The sequence below is a fragment of the Salmo trutta genome, chromosome 30 (assembly GCF_901001165.1).
Source record: "Salmo trutta chromosome 30, fSalTru1.1, whole genome shotgun sequence".
NCBI classification, from domain to species: Eukaryota; Metazoa; Chordata; class Actinopteri; order Salmoniformes; family Salmonidae; genus Salmo; species Salmo trutta.
In genome coordinates, this window is record NC_042986.1 from 35,314,417 (window position 1) to 35,340,899 (window position 26,483).

At 43.5% G+C, this 26,483-nt stretch overlaps 1 protein-coding gene across 2 annotated transcripts; it reads right to left on the minus strand.

The window, feature by feature from the left end:
• Positions 1-423: 423 nt before the first annotated feature.
• On the minus strand, positions 424-24,947 carry bgnb (biglycan b). 2 transcript variants are annotated; one of them, XM_029723938.1, is made up of 8 exons: positions 24,688-24,947; positions 10,006-10,275; positions 4,651-4,763; positions 3,536-3,749; positions 3,298-3,408; positions 2,967-3,060; positions 2,476-2,614; positions 1,958-2,155 (listed from the first exon to the last, which is right to left on the minus strand). In XM_029723938.1, exons 2-8 carry the CDS (start codon positions 10,250-10,252, stop codon positions 1,958-1,960), a joined length of 1,116 nt encoding a protein of 371 aa, XP_029579798.1. In that variant the 5' UTR covers positions 10,253-10,275; positions 24,688-24,947. The 2 variants fall into 2 exon arrangements, with proteins under 2 accessions (XP_029579799.1, XP_029579798.1); XM_029723939.1 differs by lacking the exon at positions 24,688-24,947 and having other exon boundaries at positions 424-2,155.
• Between the last annotated feature and the right edge of the window lie 1,536 nt (positions 24,948-26,483).

Consider the following 26,483-nt stretch of genomic DNA (forward strand, 5'->3'; position numbering starts at 1 on the left):
AGTCCACAACCGAAGGGAAAAGGTGAGAGGAGAGCGCATAGAGGCGAGAACAAATGTATTCATTGGGTGTATTCATTCCGCCGATTCTGTTGCAAAACTTTTCTTAAAACGGAAGCAAACGGAATGAAACGGGGATGGACCAACTTGAATTTGGCCAAAAGAAACTTGTTTTAGTTGCAAAAATGGGAATGTTAGGCTCATAAGAAAAATTGTCCTCTTTAATCTTAAATGGCACTGACCTCCACTGGTGTATCCGTAGCCATAATGTGAACCATGATTTCTTCCTTAGTGAATCATTTAAAGAGAAACTGTGTGATTTTGCTTCCCTTCATGTCCACTCATCAAACCTGTCCAATGTTGTAGTTGTCCTTTATTTCTCACACAGCTTCTTTCCACCACCATACCATCACACGTTCTCTCTGCTATAGTCAGGCTGAAAATATCTTTATTCTTACATGCAGCAGTAGCTTGGCAGAGTACAGAAAAGGCATTAAGAACTAAGGCAACTACATCTATCATTTACACAGACTAAATACCCAGAGGAAACCCAGCAGAGAAAGCATTACAGAGACACTGTGCAAAACAATCCATCAAACACTGCTGTTGTAACCTCCCTGGCTGCAGCCTCTGCCAAGGGGTCTGGACCTGCAGGGTTGCTGGTTCAAGTCCCACTCTGGCGTTTCACCCCTTATTGTACTGTCACTGTATACACTCAGGAGACTGGATGCTGAAGTGGGGATGGACACAAAATGGCGCCCATGAAGAATCGGACTCAGGGCAGTTTCCCCTGGGGAGTAGCCTACCTAATGGACACTGACGTCTCCAGGTTGAGGTCAGTTCCACTTTTGTGATGGTAATTCAGCAGTATCAAATCAAAGGAATAAGAAATATATGTTTTTGTTTGGATTTGTGATGTATTGGAACTGACAAAACTTCCGTTTTGGAATCTGATTTGAAATAGTGGAATTGACTCCAACCTTAATATTTTTCTTTCCACAGGTTGGGTTTGCTTATGACATACAGTACGAATTGATTATGGCATCCAAGTTAGCACCTGATAAGTCTGATGTTAGCAATAGAAGGAAGGTTCAAATGTGACTCCCAAATAGACACACAACAAACATATGTAAAAAGAGCACCTCTTATATGATCATCTATATACAGGCATTGCTTTTCTATGTTTTACCTGTAATGTATCTTCACCAAAATTATAATAACACAAAAATTGTAATAATAACAAATAAAGCTATCTTGTAATAAAAACAATATTGAAGGAAATGCTTCGAAATATCTCTTATCATATATCTCATCTTTGTAATTTGGTTGGGGAAAAAAACATCCTCAAAAATATATATTTCTGAGTACTGATTCATTTGACACAAACACAATAGTATTTATTTATATTGAACCTGTTTTCAGGCTTTAATACCTGATTATTAGAAGCATGGTTTTAAAAAAGTCAGATATTAAAATGTGGATTGGGCAAGCACATCCTTTCTGTTCCCCTCACACTGTATGTTTCTCTCCTACAATTAGGAATTAGAATACATGATCTCTAAGGTTAGAATCAGGAATTAGAATACAGGATCTCTATGGTTAGAACCGGAATTAGAATACAGGATCTCTATGGTCAGAATCAGGAATTAGAATACAGGATCTCTATGGTTAGAACCGGAATTAGAATACAGGATCTCTCTGGTTGGAACTGGAATTAGAATACAGAATCTCTACAGTTGGAATTAGAATACAAACACATCTCTATTGTATCTCTTCTCGCATCTGTCCTCACCATCTCTCGTTCTCTCTATCAAATACAGATTTAAATTTGGTCAGGGCAATTTTACATCTCCTTTCCCCAATTCTGGCCTCTACCTCCATCTCTCCTCAACCTCCTCCTCTCCCCAGTCCTCTTCTCTCACTCCTCTTTGCTCCACTCCTCCTCTCTATCTCTCTCTCCTTATTTCTTGTAGTTGCCAAACTGGATGGCCAGACGGTCACTGACACAGCGGAAGGCAGCGGGTTGGACCTCCCAGTAGTTGACAGGGTTAGAGTAGAGGCTAATGCCATTATAGAACGACCTCTTCATCCCAAAGCCTCTTGGGCAGAAGTCATCCACTCCCACCTTGCTGATGCTGTTGGAATGGAGGTAGACCACCTACATGGTGGGAGGGGGACAGGATGGTGTTGTAATAGAGGTGCTTCAAGGCCCTTAACCTGTCTGATGAATACAACTCTACCAGTACCACACACACCACACACAGACACAGACACCCGTACAGACACACACACACAGACAGACACAGGCACCGACACCGACACCCGTACAGACACACAGACACAGACACCCATATATACACACACACACACACACACACACACACACACACACACACACACACACACACACACACACACACACACACACACACACACACACACACACACACACACACACACACACACACACACACTCACCTGTAGGTACTTCATGTCAGGCAGACCCTTGGGGATTGCTGTGAGTCTGTTGTTCTCCAGGTGCAACTCTCTCAGGCGGGGGACGAAAGCTAGACTGCCATTCTCTATCATACGAATGTGGTTAAAGCCCAGACCCAACCTGGCAACCAGAGTCAGAGAGAGACAGAGCGTCATCATCCTTATGTCTGTAACGCCTACCAGTATTTCTTGAAGTCACCACTGGGTGGCATGGTTGCCTAAGAAAGATCCGGAATGGAGGGTAGACAATGTGTCCATACAGAAATCTTTTATCACTGTTTGCCTCTTTTTTTCAATCAAGCAGACTTTATTTCAGTCTCAAAGAGCTATTACGTACATTGCAGTGGGGTACTTAACCCTATACATTAACAACTGGAGGCTCTCAGTACTCAATTATGGCAGTTAACTCTGCCTACGCAAACATAGCTGCACACTGCCATGTGAATCCCATTGTATTTCTCTCTTATCCGCACCTGTACAAGTGTTTGTAGCGGCTCAGGTCCTCCAGCTCGATGGCCTGTATCTGGTTGTGGTCCAAATGGAGCTCATGGAGACTGTCTGGCAGGTCTGGAGGAGACAGAACACAATCCTCTTAACTAACCTTCTGGAGGAGACAGAACACACGCCTCTTAACTAACCTACTGATACAACATCAAAACATCTCTACCAACTTCTGCTTACAATACAGAATAATGTACACTGTACATAACTGGTCTCCAACTCTGGTCTTTAAGAGCTACAGGGTCTGCATTCAATAAGTTATGATCACTTCTGAGTAAACCACTTGCTCTGTGTACCGCGTACCCTTGGGTACTCCAGTGAGTTGGGCCTCAGAGATACGCAGGTAGTTCAGTTTCAGTCCCTTGAAGGCTCCTGGCTCAAACCCACTGTTCTGGATGGGGTTCCCTCCCATTTCTACAAGAACATACATAAGACACATTAGAACATGGCTGTGGCAAATTTGATTGAATTCCAGCATATTGAATATGCTGAGGTAATACTGAAGCATTGAATGGCTCTGTAATCTTTAATGAACTCTGACCTATGCAGTTCATGCTGCCCAGTTCAGAGAAGGCCCCCTCATGGACCTTCTTGATGCGGTTCTCATGGATCCTCAGCTCCACCAGAGAGGAGGGCAGGTTCTTGGGGACTCCAGTCAGGAGGTTTCTGGAGAAGTAGAGCTTCTGCATGTGTTTCAGAGGAACAAAGGCCTTGGGGTGGACCTTGCTGATCTTATTATTCACCAGGGACAGGGCCTGAGAGATGGAAAGAGACAGAGAATGAGAGAGCGAGGGAGGGAGAGAGGGGAGTGAGTAAATAAGCAAGTAAGCTTTCTTTGCCCCACCCCCATTCTCTCTCCTAAGTGCCCTAGTTATGTCCAGTCAGTGTCTTCCTCTCTCCAACCACCCCTCTCTCTTTTCCTCTTCTCTTACTCCAGAGTGTGGCCAGCCTCTGCCTGGAGCTAAAGGGAATATTCTAGCTCACATCCTCTCCTCTCTGCTCCCGGAAAGCCTTCATTTATGCCTGTCGCCCACTCAGAACAGATGACCAAGCCCAATATTGAACATGGCCAGCGAGGAAACTCACAACATGAATTAAAACAGTTACCTCTCTGTGGATGAAGACATTTTCACCACGACTGCCTGCCTGCACGACTGACTGCAGGGCACGACTGCCTGCCTGCACGACTGCCTGCCTGCACGACTGCCTGCAGGGCACGACTGCCTGCCTGCACGACTGACTGCCTGCACGACTGCCTGCCTGCTGGGTTTTCCATCTGAAACGTATTTCTGTTCAGTTACCGAAGGTGACTGACTGGGAATGTTGTCCTTTCCTGGTGGTTTGTTTAAGTGGTCAACAAAGCTGTCTCAGACAAAGAACTTCTGTAGGAGATGAGGGACGGAACTCTGTCCTCTTGAATTGGGCCAATAAAGGCCAGTTAAAATGAAATGCTCTTTCCCTCTCCGTCTTCAATCTCTACACCCCCTCTTTCTATCTCCCCGTCTTCAATCTCTACACCCCCTCTTTCTATCTCCCCGTCTTCAATCTCTACACCCCCTCTTTCTATCTCTCCGTCTTCAATCTCTACACCCCCTCTTTCTATCTCTCCGTCTTCAATCTCTACACCCCCCCTTTCTCTCTCTCTCTCTCTCTTACGTAGAGGTTGCCGAGGCCTTTGAAGTCGTTCTCCTTCAGCTCAGTGATGCGGTTGTTCTGCAGGTCCAAGAGTTTGGTGTCAGCGGGAATGCCCTTAGGCACCTCAGTCAAACCTGCAAACACACACACACACACACACAGTGTCAGTGGGGATTCATACACATACGGAACAAAAACATACATACACGCCCTCACACCCAGATGGGGACACCAGATGTCATCCAGCTGTTTTAGATTTCACTAAGTCCCAAAGGACGTGATTGCAACACCATCAGCAAGATCACATCAAGTAAATTAGGACTACGCAGTAGGGCACAACCCTGCCACACACACACACACATATATGATAATGAGACTATTCCTATGGCAATATGAGAGTACAGTTAATTTACTGCAGAGAAACACCTGCTTACAACCAGAGACCTGATTGGCTCCTCGTGTTAAGAAAACAGGTCTCTCTGTTCAACTCCAAACTTTAAACCAGAACATGATATCATTGTCTATAATGTGCAAGAACTCCGGCAGTGACAATATGAATGTAAAATAAGAGTTTCTAAAATTGTCAGTTGGACAAACTGGTGTGTTGCAGCCAGTGACTAAACAGTTGTCAGAAACCCTAGTGTTTTTATAACGGAGGATATTATTACTTTAATCTTTCATCCTACTTGGTACATTCTGGTCCCCAAAAGGATTCTGATTAATCTTCTTATAAACTTTTGATTAACATGATTCAACTCAGTGAACCATTTTAATGAGACAACATCATTGTTAAGTTGTTTCAGTTCTCAGACGGTCGATTGGCCAGGTCAACAGAACCAAGCCGCTGCCACGGTTACATCTCATCATGACTAGGACTGTGGCGGTCATAACATTTTGTCAGCTGGTTGTCATGCAAAAGACTGCTGGTCTCACGGTAATGTAACGTTAATTACCTTAAACACGTTTAGCATCTCCACAAATACAAACTGCTAATATATGCCTTTGGAACATCTCCATTTTAACAAGTCTAATAAATCAGTTGAATATACACCATAACAATAAATCCATGATTTATTTTAGGCAGGTCCAAAGAAACATGATATGTTAACAGTTAGGAGAATATGAGTTGGCCTACAACTAACTGTGTGTTATCTGGCTATGCTCCATGCTTTAGGCTCGTTCATTTAGCCGACAAGATATGCTTATGAGTCCCATGTCATTATTTTATATTATATGATTTTATAGGAAGAAGAACATAGTCGAACATAACTAAATAAAAAAGAAAGGATATTTTTCCCATTCTGGAGCGAGTGCGCATATGAAGGTTATAGGTTGAGCGTAAAAGTGATATAGGCTACGCTACGCTAGATTTAGTTATTTGGCAACTTTAGTTGTGAATTATACAAACCTTAGAATGTATTAGAAATCAAAACATATATGGGCTGCATGATGATTTGAGAAAGTCCTAGAAAAAAGCTTGCGCTCTGTTCCTTGCCTCAGGCTGCACACACTGTTCTCTCGTCAAGTGATCGTCATATTGTCACCCATCAGACTATTCTCAATGTAATATTGTCTATGTAAAAGCTTTTGTCCCTCTCCTCGCCCCATCCTGGGCTTGAACCAGGGACCCTCTGCGCACAACAACAACTGACACCCCACGAAGCATCGTTACCCATCGCACCACAAAAGCCACGGCCCCTGCAGAGCAAGGGGAACAACTACTTCAGGTCTCAGAGCGAGTGACGTCACTGATTGAAACGCTATTAGCGCGCACCACCGCTAACTAACTAGCCATTTCACATCGGTTACATCTATACTATGTTAAATTAGTTTAGATTTAGAATGGCCCTTTATCAAATGGGCATGAACAGGGGCAGCGTTTGGGTTGGCTACTCCGGTTATTTAACCCCAGGCATTAACCACTGTTTGAGGAAAATGCAGCCGCTAGCTGCGCGACGGTTGCTATTCCGCCCAAACTCTGTATACCATGGGCTCCCCAACCCTGTTCCTGCAGCTACCAACTTCCTAATGTGGAAAACCAAATTAAATCTCTTCGGGAACATGGAAAGTAACATGTTTTCATAACAAAACATATTTCAGCCAGCAGCATCCCACTGCTGGCTTGCTTCTGAAGCTAAGCAGGGTTGGTCCCTAGATGGGAGACCAGACGCTGCCGGAAGTGGTGTTGGCGGGCCAGTAGGAGGCACTCTTTCCTCAGGTCTTTTATATATATATATATTCCCTGTGTAGTGTGCCGTTTTTCGGGTGTCCTGACTCTGTGGTCGCTAAAGAGCCCATGGCATTTATCGTAAGAGTAGGGGTGTTTAACCACGGTGTCCTGGCTAAATTCCCAAGCTGTCCCTCATACGGTCACCTAATTATCCCCAGTTTACAATTGGCTCTCCCCTGTAACTATTCCCCAGGTTATTGCTGTAAAGGTGAATGTGTTCTCATTCAACTTACCTGGTAAAATAACAGACAAAGAAAAAATATGTCATTAAACTCCCAGACTCATGAATATAAACTTTGGAGTTTATTATATGGTAACCAGTCCACCCAGTATGTATAATAATACAGTCTACACTCAAAGGCAATTATTGGAATATAGGCTAGCTAGACCAATTAAAGACATCTTAAATCAGTTGTTTTTAATATTTTTTTGCGGTGCATAATATGCGTTAGGATACTATATGTATGTCTTGTAAAACGAACGGGACAATCATTATTTTAATTCCGTTTTGTTTTGTGGTCTTGGACTCATATATAGGCCTATACATATGTATAAGACTCTTTGTGTATGGGTGTTTTTCATTCATCACCTTAGAAAGCGCTGTCCGTTTCCTTGTTAGGCATTGAAACAACACTCTGTTTCAGCCTGTTTCTTTCTTCAAATTGATCAATCACAGTGAGGTGAGTTTTAAAGCACAATAAGGTTGATGATACGTGTTTGATGTGATTGTCTATTGCATTGATGTCAGAGTGGTTGGAAGGACAATAGAGCCCTGAGTACCAGACCATTAGCAAGTTGGATACTACCAACACATGTCCTGAGTGCATAAAAGGAGATTACCTTGACTCAACAGTCATGTTGAATTTTACTGCGGTCATGACCCATGACTGCCGGTGTGGCAGTAATACATCACTGCAACAGCCCTAATCATGACCACAAAATGAATCCCGACCTGCAACCCAGTCCAGCAACCAGCATACTGTTGCAACAACCCTCTTATTGCTGTTGACCTAGCAACACCTACTGTTCCCCTGTCACACCCTGACCACATCTGACCCAGAGCACACTACTACACCCTCCTGGCCACAACCAAGACACAACACACTGCAACACTTTGAACACTACCAATGTCTCTACTCAACATACAGGATGTTCTGTATGTCTGAAGAAACCTATTCTGGTCAATATTGGTCATTTTAACACAACTCAAACCCCTCCCTTGACAGAACACGTACCCCCAAAATGCTTAACCAAGCACCGCCCCAAAACAAAGTCTTTACCACTGTACCACACAATTCTCCAGTATGTAGTCACAACCATTTTGCCCAAAACAAAAGCCCATACCAACACCCCACACCCACTCAACAACCCAACCCCAATGTAAACCCCAAACCCCAGCCCAACTCCTTCCTCTCTAACCACTACACCTAAACCCCACTACTGTTTTACACAACTGTTCCACAGAAGATTGGTATACACTCAGAGACAGAGACAGACGCCATAGCCAAAATACATCTGTTCTAAATAAGCACTGACAACTCGCAAATTATACGCTTCCACATTTACTCACTTCAGTAGTCTGAGACAGGAAATATAGTGTTAGGTGGTGGGATGAAAATGACATGATGATTCAACAAAAGCGAATAAGAAAGTACAGACTATTAACTGTTATACTAATATAACAGTTAACTGGAAGAATACTACTGTAGCTACACACAAAAGCAACACACTTGCCCATGCAAAAATATAAATAAATACTACACAAACATACACAACGCTCAGACCTACTGCACAGTGCGTGCACACACAAAAATACACACAAACACACACACACACACACACACACACACACACACACACACACACACACACACACATACATATAGTGCATACAACTACAATGTTCATATTTTGAGATAATAAGCATTTATTTCCAGGCTTGTCATTGGCCTTTGTTGGGACATAGACTGTAAAGTCTTTGAGAGGACTATAATTTAGGAGAATGGAGGATTATGGTCTGTGAATCTGTGTATTTATATACATTTATATGTGTATGTGCGTGCTTGCGTGTGTTAAGATGTAGGATCTTAATTTGAGACAGTTTGCTACAGTAGGAAAATGATCATGCAGCAACAGGAAATGTGAATCATTATGTGGATTATAATTAATGGACATTTTTGTAGGGGTTGATACCTTTTTCGTAAGGGAAAATCAAGTCTATAATGTCAAAGAAATGCCAAACTTCAGAAGCCTTTTTAAACCTCAAATACACTACAAGTTTTACATTTCCTGCATTGCATGAACGTTTTCCATGAACAGGGTAATCAAATTAAAATCCTACATCTGTATGTGTTCCTTGTTCCCCCTCACTTCTATCCGTTTGAAGGATTAAATAATTTGACACATAATCAATTGAAAATGATGCCTCTGGTCCACAATAGGATCATCGTTCTCATTTGTTTGAGCTCCTGTCTATTTCAGTGTTAATGAAATTGGACATACAACACTGATCTTTCCCAATCCTCTCCACCGAAGCTAAGGATAAACACAAAGACATGGCTTCCATCCATTCTTTAGTAACACTCTTCCCTTCTATCTCTCTCATCCTTCCCTTGATTTCCCTGGAACATCCTGTTGTGTGTGTCAAGAAGACCATGAAACAGCTCATTAAAGACCTCAAGGAAATTACACACCGAGCTTTCATCTGGTCTCTCTCTCTCTCTCTCTCTCTCTCTCTCTCTCTCTCGTGTTCTTCCCTTCTCTTTCTCTTCCTCTCTTTCCGCCGCTCACGTTGGGAACAGAAAATCCCTCTAAGACATGCCTTTCTTTATCAAAATATACCCGTTATCCGTGAGAGAAATTCCTCTCTATAATAATACACCATCAGATCCCAATCTATCTCCTCTCTCTCTCTCTCTCTGGAGTCACGCAATGCACAAAGTCATTCACAGAATAACCCCAACCAGCTGAACCCTCTCTGCCTCCCATTCATATTCTACTGGGCTCTCTTGCCTCCAAAACAAATGACTGCACCCTGCTTCAGGTAACCACACAGATAAACTTGCACAATGGCATTCACACACACACACATACATACACACATAAACACAGAAGTGCTTCAGGCTTACGGTGAGACACACACTCACCCAGATCGGAGCATTGCACCACTCTGCGTTGGCACTGGCACCCGAAGGGGCATGAGGGCAGATCAGGAGGGGGCAGCTCCTCTATTGCCGAGCCTTCCTCTTCATCTTTCATCATTGACATCATCCCTCCCACATCACTGTCCATCGCAAAGTCCCAGAATCCCCTCTGCTCAAAGGGCAGGGCCGACAAGGGTGTGGGCAGCCGCGCGAGACACAGCAACAACAGGAGAGAAGAGTGGGCCAACATCACGGGACTATACACACACACACCTGTGGAAAGAGAGAGAGTTAAAAACAAACTTAGAGAGGGAGAGAGTTAAAAACGCACCTAGTGAGAGAGAGAGAGTTAAAAACACACCTAGAGAGAGAGAGTTAAAAACAAACTTAGAGAGGGAGAGAGTTAAAAACGCACCTAGAGAGAGAGAGAGTTAAAAACACACCTAGAGAGAGTTAAAAACACACCTAGAGAGAGAGAGAGTTAAAAACACACCTAGAGAGAGAGAGTTAAAAACACACATAGAGAGAGAGAGTTAAAAACACACATAGAGAGAGAGAGTTAAAAACACACCTAGAGAGAGAGAGTTAAAAACACACCTGGAGAGAGTTAAAAACAAACCTAGAGAGAGAGAGTTAAAAACACACCTAGAGAGAGAGAGTTAAAAACAAACCTAGAGAGAGAGAGAGTTAAAAACACACCTAGAGAGAGAGAGTTAAAAACAAACCTAGAGAGAGAGTTAAAAACGCACCTAGAGAGAGTTAAAAACAAACCTAGAGAGAGTTAAAAACACACCTAGAGAGAGAGAGTTAAAAACACACCTAGAGAGAGAGAGTTAAAAACACACCTAGAGAGAGTTAAAAACAAACCTAGAGAGAGTTAAAAACAAACCTGGAGAGAGAGAGAGTTAAAAACACACCTAGAGAGAGAGAGAGTTAAAAACACACCTAGAGAGAGTTAAAAACAAACCTAGAGAGAGAGAGAGTTAAAAACACACCTAGAGAGAGAGAGAGTTAAAAACACACCTAGAGAGAGTTAAAAACAAACCTAGAGAGAGTTAAAAACAAACCTAGAGAGAGAGAGAGTTAAAAACACACCTAGAGAGAGAGAGTTAAAAACACACCTAGAGAGAGTTAAAAACAAACCTAGAGAGAGTTAAAAACACACCTAGAGAGAGAGAGTTAAAAATACACCTAGAGAGAGAGAGATTGTGATGCTGGCTACTTTGAAGAATCTAAAATCTAAAATATATTTTGATTTGTTTAACACTTTTTTGGTTACTACATGATTCCATATGTGTTATTTAATAGTTTTGATGTCTTCATTATTATTCTACAATGTAGATAATAGAAGAAGAAAAAATGGACTGGTGCTGTACATATTACATACACTGTGGTACAGTAACAGACCAGTTTCTCATATGTGGTCAAGACATGACGACATTGTTATTACAGTGCCATTCAATATCTAAGTAAATGAATTAAATCCAGTTGCTGTCCTGTGAGTGTGGCGTCTCTCTTTATTGTCCTGGTAGTGAGGGCAGATGGCTACTTGGCTGTCAGAAAGCAACACACCGCTCCACCTACTCTGCACCGTGATTCGGTCACACCTAAATACACTCCACTGGCTATACTGGCTCTGCAGCCGCATGCCCCGGCTGCTATGGGTGGCTGACCCAGACAGGGTGTGCTCCTAACAACCACACCTGCAGAGAAGAGAGGGAGGAGAGGAAAATAAAAATCAAGCCAGCATAAACCCATCAAAAAGTCTGGAAAGAAAGTAGGAGGAGGAGGAAGGGTGGAGAGAGCCGAAGCAGTCTGTTGCACCTGCCAATAAATAAATCCATATTGAGAGGATGGACAGGATGACTTGGGAGAAAGATCATCCTTAGCCTTTGGGACAGAGTGTGTCACAGTATGTTTCCCTCTGACACCCCCCCCCCCCCTTCCCCAAATACAGAAGGGGTGTGTCTGACCAAATAAATGCTCTACAGCCCAAATGGAGGAAAATGTGAAACCATGAACTCCGGAGTCAAACACTTCGTCCATTCATCCAGTCAGGAAAACAGCAGTGTGTGTGTGTGTGTGTGTGTGTGTGTGTGTGTGTGTGTGTGTGTGTGTGTGTGTGTGTGTGTGTGTGTGTGTGTGTGTGTGTGTGTGTGTGTGTGTGTGTGTGTGTGTGTGTGTGTGTGAGTTACTGAATGTGTCTGTGGGTGCAGAGCCAGACTCCATGATGTCATTGCTGAGCACACATACTCCTCCTGCTGCTAGTTGAGCTAACCAGGAATGTTACCCACCCACCCTGCCATCACCCCAGTCCACAGCAGTAGAAGCTACTTCCTGCCATCACCCCAGTCTACAGCAGTAGAAGCTACTTCCTGCCATCACCCCAGTCTACAGCAGTAGAAGCTACTTCCTGCCATCACCCCAGTCTACAGCAGTAGAAGCTACTTCCTGCCATCACCCCAGTCTACAGCAGTAGAAGCTACTTCCTGCCATCACCCCAGTCTACAGCAGTAGAAGCTCCGTCCTGCCATCACCCCAGTCTACAGCAGTAGAAGCTACGTCCTGCCATCACCCCAGTCTACAGCAGTAGAAGCTACTTCCTGCCATCACCCCAGTCTACAGCAGTAGAAGCTCCATCCTGCCATCACCCCAGTCTACAGCAGTAGAAGCTACGTCCTGCCATCACCCCAGTCTACAGCAGTAGAAGCTACTTCCTGCCATCACCCCAGTCTACAGCAGTAGAAGCTACGTCCTGCCATCACCCCAGTCTACAGCAGTAGAAGCTACGTCCTGCCATCACCCCAGTCTACAGCAGTAGAAGCTACTTCCTGCCATCACCCCAGTCTACAGCAGTAGAAGCTACTTCCTGCCATCACCCCAGTCTACAGCAGTAGAAGCTACTTCCTGCCATCACCCCAGTCTACAGCAGTAGAAGCTACTTCCTGCCATCACCCCAGTCTACAGCAGTAGAAGCTCCGTCCTGCCATCACCCCAGTCTACAGCAGTAGAAGCTACTTCCTGCCATCACCCCAGTCTACAGCAGTAGAAGCTACTTCCTGCCATCACCCCAGTCTACAGCAGTAGAAGCTCCTTTCTCACTCTAACTCTAACCCCAAATCATAAGAAACAATTACCATAACCCTAGGCCCAAATACCATACAACAAAACTATTCCTAACCATAATGTTGTAATAAGTGTCTTGGGATATTTTGTAAACCTGCACTGACCTTGCCTAGCCACTAGGGGTTAGACATCAACTTAGACGGGGAGGGAGGGAGGGAGGGAGGGAGGGAGGGAGGGAGAAATTGTCAGAAAGGTATAAATGGAGAGAAAGCGATACAGAATTGGAGCTGAAGAGAGGAAGAAAGTGAGAGATGGAGATAGGGACGGAGAAAGAGAGAAAACGAGAAAGCAGGAGAGTGTGCTAAAAAGAGTGTCACCAGATGTCCTGGTTACCCAGTCAGGTTCATGTGTGTGTGTGTGTGTGTGTGTGTGTGTGTGTGTGTGTGTGTGTGTGTGTGTGTGTGTGTGTGTGTGTGTGTGTGTGTGTGTGTGTGTTTATATACACGCCAGTGCCTCCCCATCCCTGAGCCCAACCCTCGGGACATGCTGTTCAAGCTCTTCCAGTCTCTCTAACCTGTGCTTGCCGTTTCCAGCCACGCCGGAAATGCGCTTGACTTTCAAGAAGAATTCAAAAGACATGATAATGCTTAGAGTGAAGTCGAGGAACTCACAATGCCTCAAACTAAAGACTTAATCCTGGAATAACAGACTGACCACTAAGACACAATAGCTGGACAGGCCACGTACTTCATGTGGCTGTTTTCTTTCAGTCATCATACACTTAAATGCCTGTCTTTATGTTTCTTGTGATTCAGAGATATAGAGATTGAATGCAAGGGATGTGATTATGTAGTGACAGAGAGGAACAGTTGGATAGAGGCTTGAACCAGACCTCTTGGCAGAGGAAGCCCATAGTCTCAAATACAGAGAGGTTACGATTCATAAGCAAGTTTGAAACTAGCTCAAGTTAGAAGTTTCCCTTATTCACAACCTTACCTTAAATCCTAACTTTTACTAACCTGAACCAGGGAGATGGATCTGACCTCACTGGCTACTTCTAACTCGGCCTCTCCCTCTCTGAGGTCTGTTGAACATCATTAACCAGATGGCTGTATACGGTAGTCCTAGGGGACTGTGTACATCTGTGGTGTATGTATTTATACACACTCAAGAGGAAGTCAAAAACAAACACTGTATGCACACGCATCAACTCAACACTAACATCTGACCACGTCTACATCTTAGGATCATACACCAGAACACCATTAGGCCCTGATTTCAAAAAGACAAACTGTAAACAAACACGTGAAAGAGTTTGGAGAGGATATGCAGTGTCAGGAATACGTCATGCCAAATAGTCGCAGATGTCCACAGAGAGATAATGATATTGTCTGACAGACACCCCACTAGGCAAACACTGGTTGAATCAACGTTGTTTCCACGTCATTTCAATTCAATTAAGTTGATCTAACCTGGAATAGACGTTGTTTAAACAGTGTGAAAGTTGTTCCTGTTGTGTCTTAATGTTAATTGAGATAAGAGCTGGTTCTCTGAAGATGAAAGTTAATGGTTTGGTTTGAGGCAGGGACGTTTGTGAGCGCTGATAGAAAGCCTCCCCGTGTTATTCAAAAGATCACTCGTACAATTAGGGCTCCATCTCTCTCTCTCTCTCTCTCTCTCTCGTCTCTCTCTCCCTCTCTCATCCTCTCTTTCTCACATACACCCTCCCTCTCATCCCTCTCTCTTCCATACACCCTCCCTCTCTCTCATCATCGTCATTCCTTCCTCTAGTCTTCCCTTTCTTTCCCTCGCACACCACAGCACCTCTAAGACAAACATAGAGAGTGCAACAGGAACAGCTGTCCCGCTTTCATACATCTCCCCTTTACCCTGAGCAAATAAAAAAATAGAATCAAATCAACGTTTATTGGTTGCGTGCACAGATTTGCAGATATTATTGCAGATGCAGCAAAATGCTTGTGTTTCTAACAGTAGAGTAATACCTACCAACAGTTAACAGTACATGTCAGAGCAAAAACCAAGCCATGAGGTCGAGGGAATTGTCCGTAGAGCTCCAGGACAGGATTGTGTCCAGGCACAGATCTGGGGAAGGGTACCAAAAAAATGTCTGCAGCATTGAAGGTCCCCAAGAACACAGTGGCCTCCATCATTCTTAAATGGAAAAAGTTTGGAACCACCAAGACTCTTCCTAGAGCTGGCCGCCCACCCAAACTGAGCAATCTGGGGAGAAGGGCCTTGGTCAGGGAGGTACCCAAGAACTCGATGGTTACTCTGAGAGAGCTACAAAGTTCCTCCGTAGAGATGGGAGAACCTTACAGAAGAACAACCATCTCTGCAGCACTCCACCAATCAGGCCATTATGGTAGAGTGGCCAGACGGAAGCCACTCCTCACTAAAAGGCACGACAGCCTGCTTGGAGTTTGCCAAAAGGCACCTAAAGAACTCTCAGACCACGAGAAACAAGATTCTATGGTCTGATGAAACCAAGATTGAACTCATTGGCCTGAATGCCAAGCGTCACGTCTGGAGGAAACCTGGCACCATCCCTACGATGAAGCATGGTGGTGGCAGCACCATGCTGTGGGGATGTTTTTCAGCGGCAGGGACTGGGAGACTGGTCAGGATCAAGGGAAAAATGAACGAAGCAAAGTACAGAGAGATCCTTGAAGAAAACCTGCTCTACAGCGCTCAGGACCTCAGACTGGGCGATGGTTCACCTTCCAACAGGACAACGACCAGAGCCCGGACTTGAACCCGATATAACATTTCTGGAGAGACCTGGAAATAACTGTGCAGCGATGCTCCACATCCAACCTGACAGAGCTTGAGAGGATATACAGAGAAGAATGGGAGAAACTCACCAAATACAGGTGTGCCAAGCTTGTAGCGTCTTACCCAAGAAGACTTGAGGCTGAGTAAAGGGTCTGAATACTTATGTAAATGTGATATTTCAAATTCCAAAAAATAGTTTTTGCTTTGTCATTAATTGGTATTGTGTGTAGATTGATGAGGGAAACAAATATTTAATCAATTTTCCACATAACAAAATGTGGAAAAACTCAAGGGGTCTGAATACTGTCCGAATGACTTCAACATTTTTTTGTGTTACAGCCTGAATTTAAAATGGATTCAATTTATATGTTTGGTCACTGCCCTACAAAAAATACCCCATAATGTATTATGTATGGCAAGACCTGAAAATGGTTCTCTAGCAATGACCAACAGCCAATTTGACAGAGCTTGAAGAATTTTGAACAGAATAATGGGAAAATGTTGCAGTTCTTAGAGATTTAAGTTCTTAGAGAGCTCTTAGAGATTTACCCAGAAAGACTCTGCAGTTAACCCCCAACAACAACTGCTCGCCGGGTGCTGAAGATGTCAATTAATCCTAAAGAATCTATTGACGCACCCGTCTGTCAGTTAAAGTAACATAAAAAAAATAAAAGCTAGTTTAAGCTAGAGATATCCGTGTTTTGTATGGTCTGTGTCTCAATCCACAGCATCCGCCTATGTCGGCCTTCCCCATCTGCGGTGGAAGGTGGCCGGGCCACAGCGATCTTTGTCAGACAATGAGACATCCCAAAAATCGGTCTTCTCACGAAAACGTCTGTAGCGTCAGAACAGTTTGGCAAACTATTATGACCACTCTACGCAAAGGGGAGACTCTAACGAACACGATGGCGTTCTCCGTTTTGCTCTACGACCCCCACACATGTCATGGGACTGGTCTGAAGGTAACCCATACAAACACATGGAAGAATGGAGATAAGGGCTTAAATATGTGTCCAAAAAAACAAAAATATTTATTGGGCTTTCTCATATCTCCTAGATATAGGACAGACACTTCAAAACCTTATTCCTTATGATACATTTTTTGACTGTCTTTTTTTTGCCATTTATGAATTTGGTTTACAATGCATTTCTGTTGGCTATAGTAGTAAAGGCCAAATTAAATATTTTATCAAATATTTTGTCATATTTTCGGGGGATACCTAAAGGGGTCCTAAAATTCTAAATCAAATAGCTAAATTATCCATGGTACACGGACACCCACATTTCAGTTGAATGCTTTCAGTTGTGTGACTAGGTATTTTTCTACAGCTGGCCATGCTTTCCACCTGGCTACCCCTACCGCGGTCAACAGCACTGCACACCCCACAGCTACTCGCCCAAGCCTTCCCCATTTGTCCTTCTCCCAAATCCAGTCAGCTGATGTTCTGAAAGAGCTGCAAAATCTGAACCCCTAAAAATCAGCCGTGCTAGACAATCTGGACCCTTTCTTTCTAAAATTATCTGCCGAAATTGTTGCAACCCCTATTACTAGCCTGTTCAACCTCTCTTTCGTGTCGTCTGAGATTCCCAAAGATTGGAAAGCAGCTGCTGTCATCCCCCTCTTCAAAGGAGGGGACACTCTTGACCCAAACTGCTACAGACCTATATATATCCTACCCTGTCTTTCTAAGGTCTTCGAAAGCCAAGTCAACAAACAGATTACCGACCATTTCGAATCCCACAGCACCTTCTCCGCTATGCAATCTGGTTTCAGAGCTGGTCATGGGTGCACCTCAGCCACGCTCAAGGTCCTAAACGATATCGTAACCGCCATCGATAAGAAACAATACTGTGCTGCCGTATTCATTGACCTGGCCAAGGCTTTCGACTCTGTCAATCACCACATCCTCATCGGCAGACTCAATAGCCTTTGTTTCTCAAATGATTGCCTCGCCTGGTTCACCAACTACTTCTCTGATAATGTTCAATGTGTCAAATCGGATGGCCTGTTGTCCGGGCCTCTGGTAGTCTCTATGGGGGTGCCACAGGGTTCAATTCTTGGGACAACTCTTTTCTCTGTATACACCAATAATGTCGCTCTTGCTGCTGGTGAGTCTCTGATCCACCTCTACGCAGACGACACCATTCTGTATACTTCTGGCTCTTCTTTGGACACTGTGTTAACAACCCTCCAGACGAGCTTCAATGCCATACAACTCTCCTTCCGTGGCCTACAACTGCTCTTAAATACAAGTAAAACTAAATGCATGCTCTTCAACCGATCGCTGCCCGCACCTGCCCGCCCGTCCAGCATCACTACTCTGGACGGTTCTTACTTAGAATATGTGGACAACTACAAATACCTAGGTGTCTGGTTAGACTGTAAGCTCTCCTTCCAGACTCACATCAAACATCTCCAATCCAAAGTTAAATCTAGAATTGGCTTCCTATATCGCAACAAAGCATCCTTCACTCATGCTGCCAAACATACCCTCGCAAAACTGACCATCCTACCGATCCTTGACTTTGGCGATGTCATTTACAAAATAGCCTCCAATACCCTACTCAATAAACTGGATGCAGTCTATCACAGTGCCATCCGTTTTGTCACCAAAGCCCCGTATACTACCCACCACTGCGACCTGTACGCTCTCGTTGGCTGGCCCTCGCTTCATACTCGTCGCCAAACCCACTGGCTCCAGGTCATCTACAAGACCCTGCTAGGTAAAGTCCCCCCTTATCTCAGCTCACTGGTCACTATAGCAGCACCCACCTGTAGCACGCACTCCAGCAGGTATATCTCTCTGGTCACCCCCAAAGCCAATTCCTCTTTTGGCCGTCTCTCCTTCCAGTTCTCTGCTGCCAATGATTGGAACGAACTACAAAAATCTCTGGAAACTGGAAACACTTATCTCCCTCACTAGCTTTAAGCACCAGCTGTCAGAGCAGCTCACAGATCACTGCACCTGTACATAGCCCATCTATAATTTAGCCCAAACAACTACCTCTTCCCCTACTGTATTTATTTATTTAGCTCCTTTGCACCCCATTATTTCTATTTCTACTATGCACTTTCTTCCACTACAAATCTACCATTCCAGTGTTTTACTTGCTATATTGTATTTACTTTGCCACCATGGCCTTTTTTGCCTTTACCTCCCTTATCTCACCTCATTTGCTCACATTGTATATAGACTTATTTTTCTACTGTATTATTGACTGTATGTGTGTTTTACTCCATGTGTAACTCTGTGTTGTTGTATGTTGTTGAACTGCTTTGCTTTATCTTGGCCAGGTCGCAATTGTAAATGAGAACTTGTTCTCAACTTGCCTACATGGTTAAATAAATAAATAAAATAAATAAATCCCCTTTCCATATCTTCTTTCCGTTCCCACTTTTCCTATAGTAACATCATCTGAATGGGAGCTGAATGTGTTCTACTGGGTATCTAAGTTCCTGTCAGTCTACCGTCCCTCTACATTCCATTGTCCAGACCAAGCCAGCCATGTTTTTTTCAGCAGTATGGTATAATTTTGCTGCTATTTTTACCAATTTGACCATACTGCAGAGTTGGGTTTTTTGACATCCAGGATCCAGGACCTTGCCAGTCTACATCATGGAAAAGCATTAGCTGTTTCCTGGGTGTTTATGTCTCTGATTGTTTCTGGATTGTCTGGGATCTTTTTTACTGGGATTCTCTAACCCAGTAACCCTTATATACACACTACTAACACACTACTCTCTCTCTCTCTCTCTCTCTCTCTCTCTCTCTCTCTCTCTCTCTCTCTCATTCTCTCTCACAGTGTTCATCTGGAATTCCCCTCCTTGTCTAAGCGTCTATCATCATGGTTATGTCTACATGTTGTGTTCTGTGTCTGAGGTTGTTTGTTTGATTCTAACAGGTATAAACCCATATGCCCCAGACACTAGTGGGGGACTTCCCTCCACCTCACTCTATACGTCTACTCTCTCTTCATCTGTCTGTCTCTCCTTCTCTCTCATTCTCTCATTTTATTTTTCTCTCCTCTCTGCTCTGCTCTCCTATCATTTGTTTCATTACAACAATCATGGTGAGAAGACAGAATTGAGTGAAAAGGAAGACAGCGACAGAGAGGGAAAGGAGGACAGCGAGAGATAGAGAGAGTTTATTTATTTTCCCTTTTGTACTTTAACTATTTGCACAGCATTACAACACTGTATATAGACATAATATTACATTTGAACTGTCTTTATTCTTTTGGAACTTTCACTTGCTTTGGCAATGTAAACATGTTTTCCATGCAAATAAAGCCCCTTGAATTGAATTGATAGAGGGAAAAGAGGACAGAGACAGAGACAGAGACAGAGACAGAGAGAGAGAGAGACAGAGACAGAGACAGAGAGAGAGACAGAGAGAGAGAGAGAGAGAAGGGGGAAATAGGACAGAGACAGAGAGGGGGCAGAGAGATCGAGATTGAGAGAGGGAAAAGAGGACAGAGACAGAGAGACACAGAGAAAGAGGGGGGAAATAGGACAGAGACAGGGAGAGAGGGGGGGGCAGAGACAGAGATCAAGAGAGGGAAAAGAGGACAGAGACAGAGAGACAGAGAGAGAGAGAAAGAGAGAGGGGGGAAATAGGACAGAGAGAGGGGGGAGGCAGAGACAGAGATCGAGAGGACAGAGACAGAGAGACACAGAGAGAGGGGGGGAAATAGGACAGAGACAGAGAGAAAGGGGGGTGCAGAGACAGAGAGAGAGAGACAGAGAGAGAGAGAAAGAGAGAGGGGGGAAATAGGACAGAGAGAGGGGGAGGGCAGAGACAGAGAGAGAGAGAGAAAGAGAGAGGGGGGAAATAGGACAGAGAGAGAGGTGGGTGCAGAGAGAGAGAGAGCGGGGGAAGAGGACAGAGACAGAGAGAGAGGGGGGAGGGCAGAGACAGAGTGATAGAGAGGGAAAAGGGCAAGGACTAACATCTGAGACAAAAAGGAAGCCAGTGATAGCTTTGAGTATCTCATGTCTCCAGCATGGTCATTGGATGTTTAAGTTTCCCACACACCAAAAACAACCCAGTCTACATGTATCTTTACATTTCCTATATGAACAATCCATCAAGCAAGTGTTGCATGTCAACGCTCCCATCCACCACAATGGCTTCCCAGTCAGTGAGATTCCCACATGACAACCACTCTGACAACCACTCTCGACCTAAAACCAACACGCACCCCCACTACAGAGAGGCTAGAAAGAGGGAGTACCACACATCATCTGCTGACTGAAGCTAAAGAGACCTCGTTAAATTCCCTCCAGAATCAAAGCTTGTCAGACATTCCCCCAACAAGATACAGTGCCTTGCTAATTCATTTGAGATTAGGGCATAGAGTATAGCTGGATCTCCACAACAAATGGCATGTATAGAAAAACACGTATGGACACACAAATGAGATTTAACTAACACCTTAATTGATTGAATCAGGTGTGTAAGTGCTCGGCTGTAACAAAAGCCTGCACACCCTGTAGGTCTCCAATACCAGGATTGCAGATAACTGTGTCAGGAAGTTCAACATGCACATTATGAACCAATCAACCTCTCCTCCATTCATGGTACTGGCAGTCCTGCAAGGCAAGGTGGGGCAGGAGGGGTTGCCAACAGCTGACTGCTGGAAGTGGAATAATGGTGTATTGGCTCTGGCCACGTCAACACTCACAGCCTATTAATATCATATGGAGGTGGCAGGGCGTGAGACACAGCATGCTGAGTTGGCATGAAAAGCTTAATCAGGGTTAACTTTGGGCTGTTTGGCAGCACTTTTAAATTGCCCTCTGTTCTCTTTCTCAACTCTTGTTTTTTTCTCTCTCCGGTCCTCACTCCTCTCATTTCCTCATGCTGTGTCCCCCTTCCATGCCACCACCACTGTGTTCCCATACACCCTTAAAAGACCTTCGCTTGAAAAACAAGAAAAAAAGCGTCAATAGTACTGTTTGTCCATCTTGAGATGCCGTAGCCAGTATACACTTCCTAAAAATAACCTAAATTCATCTAATATAACTCAAGAAATCTGATGTTTTTGCCGAGAAGATCTTAGCCACGCAATTTTACATCTAACTAGGATGTTTGGTGCAGTATTTCTCAAGTGAAAAAATGTGCATGAAAATGAGTTGTCTATCGTTGAATGACAACAAACACTTAATTGAAGAATCCCTACTGTTGACCAATCACCGACGAAGCGGCACAGACTTCGGCTTCCGAACTTCGGCTTGCCTCAAGAAAAAATTTAGTGTTCACGAACAGACGAATAAACCCTTGCCGAAGGCCGAAACAAAAACAAAACGTCAGAAAATGTTGTCATAATATATTCACAACTGTTCTGAAATGTTTCGGATGGGAAGCCTTTAACACACAGACAACCCTCCCTGACTGCTAGCACCCACTAGGCGGGTCTGGGACAGGGAGCTCGGGTGGAGTTAACTAGGCCTGCAGCTGTAATTTGGTGACTGGTGTCCCTAAAAAAGGATTTCTCTGGCAGCTTTGCTGCTGCCACCAGGCTTGGATGTGGTAACCAGCTAAACACAGCTGAGACCAGGCCTAAGTACACTATACGAACACAGAGCTGTGTAGAGAAGATCACAGGCCTAACTAGTTGAAATCAGAACGAAACAGAACATAGGCTCCTGGTAAACATTTCTCTTGGCTGTACTGTAGGCCTACCCTGTGAAAACCCTGAATACACATGGTCTTTATATCAGAGTGGCACATGAAAAACAGGCTTGATTGACAGGCTTCAAAACCCTGGTTGTAACCAAGGCAAGGGTATTGTTATCCTACTGAAAACCCTATAGGCAAGGCTTCCTTTTCAATAAAACCCAATAGGCAAGGCTTCCTTTTCAATAAAACCCTATAGGCAAGGCTTCCTTTTCAATAAAACCCAATAGGCAAGGCTTCCTTTTCAATAAAACCCTATAGGCAAGGCTTCCTTTTCAATAAAACCCTATAGGCAAGGCTTCCTTTTCAATAAAACCCTATAGACTTCCTTTTCAATAAAACCCAATAGGCAAGGCTTCCTTTTCAATAAAACCCTATAGACTTCCTTTTCAATAAAACCCAATAGGCAAGGCTTCCTTTTCAATAAAACCCTATAGGCAAGGCTTCCTTTTCAATAAAACCCTATAGGCAAGGCTTCCTTTTCAATAAAACCCTATAGGCAAGGCTTCCTTTTCAATAAAACCCTATAGGCAAGGCTTCCTTTTCAATAAAACCCTATAGGCAAGGCTTCCTTTTCAATAAAACCCAATAGGCAAGGCTTCCTTTTCAATAAAACCCTATAGGCAAGGCTTCCTTTTCAATAAAACCCAATAGGCAAGGCTTCCTTTTCAATAAAACCCAATAGGCAAGGCTTCCTTTTCAATAAAACCCAATAGGCAAGGCTTCCTCTCATTAAAACCCTATAGGCAAGGCTTCCTCTCATTAAAACCCTATAGGCAAGGCTTCCTCTCATTAAAACCCTATAGGCAAGGCTTCCTCTCATTAAAACCCTATAGGCAAGGCTTCCTCTCATTAAAACCCCAGACACCACAAGTCCAATTATGGTTTAGATTAAACAGCATTCACTATCTCTCTTCATATACCACCAACTTATAACCATGTGGCCCACGGGTGAAGGTGAAAGGGGGCACAGACAGACAGACAGACAGACAGACAGACAGACAGACAGACAGACAGACAGACAGACAGACAGACAGACAGACAGACAGACAGACAGACAGACTGGCTGACGGCAGATACTGAGAGGCAGTCAATTAATTTGACATGACATAGTGTCAAACCATTGGTATTAGTGTAGACCTACTCCTCCTTTGAGATGTGTCCCTGTATCCACAGTGACTCAGAGTTAAATGGGTTGGTATAAATGGGGCCCTTATATGTGGTAGGCATGTGGCATTAAACCACAGAGCTGGACATGATGTCATCAACGTGAGACAGAATGAGGTCAGACAAGGAATCACCACCTGTTGCTAATGCCACATACACAGACTGGCACATGGGCACACTCACGCACACAGAGATAATTCAATGAAACAATTATAATGCCATCCCACAAAATCATCCAAAATCCATCAGAAGACCATCTAAAAACCATCAAAAAACAAAATACATATTCAACAGTGGGTTAAAGACAGAGGGCAGTCTCTTAAAGGTCGTTGACGGAGTTACAGGGTAGCACCATAGCGGGCTGACTTGATTGGCACGTTTGACTGCAATTATTCTCTCAAAATGATGATGCCGGTAGGGCATAAAATCCCAGCTATAAATACCTATAAATACCACAATCAGAGTGCGCCGAAAGGAGAGATAAAAAAAGAAAGCTCTGGGGAATGGGGAAAAAATAAACTTCGATCTGAGTCCAATGGATTTGAGGGTAAACGGGATGAGCGCCCAAGGTCCTTATAATTATCTATAATACTAAAGACACAACGTTCATAAATTCTACACCGCTCCGTGGCGCCATCTATTGAACATAACTGACAGAGCATTCTAGATCCTAATACATCATATTCGTTTGAGTGTCTGATGCAGGAGGCACGCCACGGAACAAACGGCGCAGCAGGTTGTATGTAGTGTAAGCTAAAACGTTACACCACAGGAAAATGAACAAAATTGTATGTATCCATAGCATTAGGAATGATCTACCCAATTCGGACTGCAATGTTAAATAGATTACTCAACTTTCCTTTACATAATAGTGTTCTAGCATCAACAAAAAATACCCACATTTCTTTGCACCCAAGTAAAACAGCCTATTTTCCCAAACAAATGAAAAATATTGGTTTTACAATCATCGTGTCATCTTACCTTCAGTTCAAAAATGAATCTATAATCTCCAACTCAATTGGATGGTCTGAGATTTTCTCCTTATTTAGGATGTCAGTGCGTCGGTTTTTCTTGAGAGAAAAGTCAAACTGATAACTGTCATGACATTTATGAATGTATGTATTAATGTAGCCTATTTTCCTTGCCCCTATCAGCCAGCGATAGTGACCCAGCCCGTGAGTGCCAACGGTGTCGGAACAGTCAACTCGCTCCAGAAGCAAGGAATTGACTAAAAGATGGGGGGTAGAGCTCAAAAGTAACAGTGTGTGTGTGTGTGTGAGAGAGAGAGAGAGAGAGAGAGAGAGATGGAGAGGGAGAAAGGGAGGGAGAGGAAGAGGGAGTTTGCTATTTGACAAAATGGAAAGGTGAGCAGCAAATATATTTTAGAACATGTTTGCATTCCTTTAAATCGCGCGCAAGTGTAATGATGGACTCCCACACCTTGATCCCGAGGCAGGCGAGGGAATAAACTGCCTGTCAGATTCCTCAAAACCACTCCGCTTCCATGGATCGGGATGTATTCATGTCAAATGAAAACTCTGGGGGGAAAAAGTTGAATTATTTCACGTTCTATTCTAAAATCATGTAGCCTAAGCTAAATGGGTGTGCAACAGTTCCCAACCTTTTCCTTTCTGGACTACCAAATAACGTCAAAGTCTCTTGAGGACCACCATTCACTCAGGATTTCTTTTACATAATATCTTGGTGGTCAATTTTTTCTTAATTTTAGCAGTGAATGTAACAATTTAAAGGCCTATTATTATAATAAACAATTTGCATTGTGGAAAGTAATATATTTCATATAATACCATTAATATTCCCAAAATCCTGTTTAAAGAAAAATATGTTGTTGTTTTTTTGTATCAATCAGCAACAACAAAAAACTCCTGCAGAGTCCCACAGGAGGCTGCTGAGGGAAGAACAGGCTCATAATAATGGCTGTAATGGAGCCAACGGAATGGCATCAAACACATGGAAACAATGTGTTGGATGTATTTGATACCATCCCACCTATTCATCTCCAGTCATTACCATGAGCCCATCCTCCCCAATTAAGGTTCCACCAACCTCCTGTGCTGCAGACCACCTGCAGTACCCCGGACCACAGGTTGGTAACCACTGAGATAGAGTTTACAACTTTTGTTTAGTGAATGGTAACCTCTTGCGCAAAGTGGCTAGTAATGAGATTAATTAAATGTTGACCTATTTGATCGGATTTGATTCAATGGGAATAATCAGAAGTCATTGCAGGTTTTCACCTATCTAGATTGAGTGATGTGTAGGTCACTGTTAAGGTTACTACAAGCCTGCCATATTTTAAAGATACTAATTGGCTGAAAGGAATTGGCATTAATAGAAAAATATTCCAGTTTCATTTGAGGACAAAAATGTTGACAGCTGCGCCATACAGGTTGAAAAATAAATTGGAAGAGATTTTCATTGTACGGATTCCATGGCACATGGTTTATGAACTGGTACAAAAATCAACACTTGATTCAACACTTTGAGTTTTTCAATTTAAATTATTCTGCAAAATTCTTGCCACCAACAAAATGCTATATATATGGGGCATACAACAGTCTCAGCTCTGTAGATTTTGCTGTGAAGAGACAGAATCAGTAGATCATTTATTATGTTATTGCCCCTATGTAGCTTGTTTCTGGTCACAGGTTCAGGAATGATTACAAAAATTACAACATTAATTTAAAATGAACCTTACAAATAACAGTGTTGCAAAAAGTGTGTGAAATGTAGATGTAGCAGAAAATCTGTAAA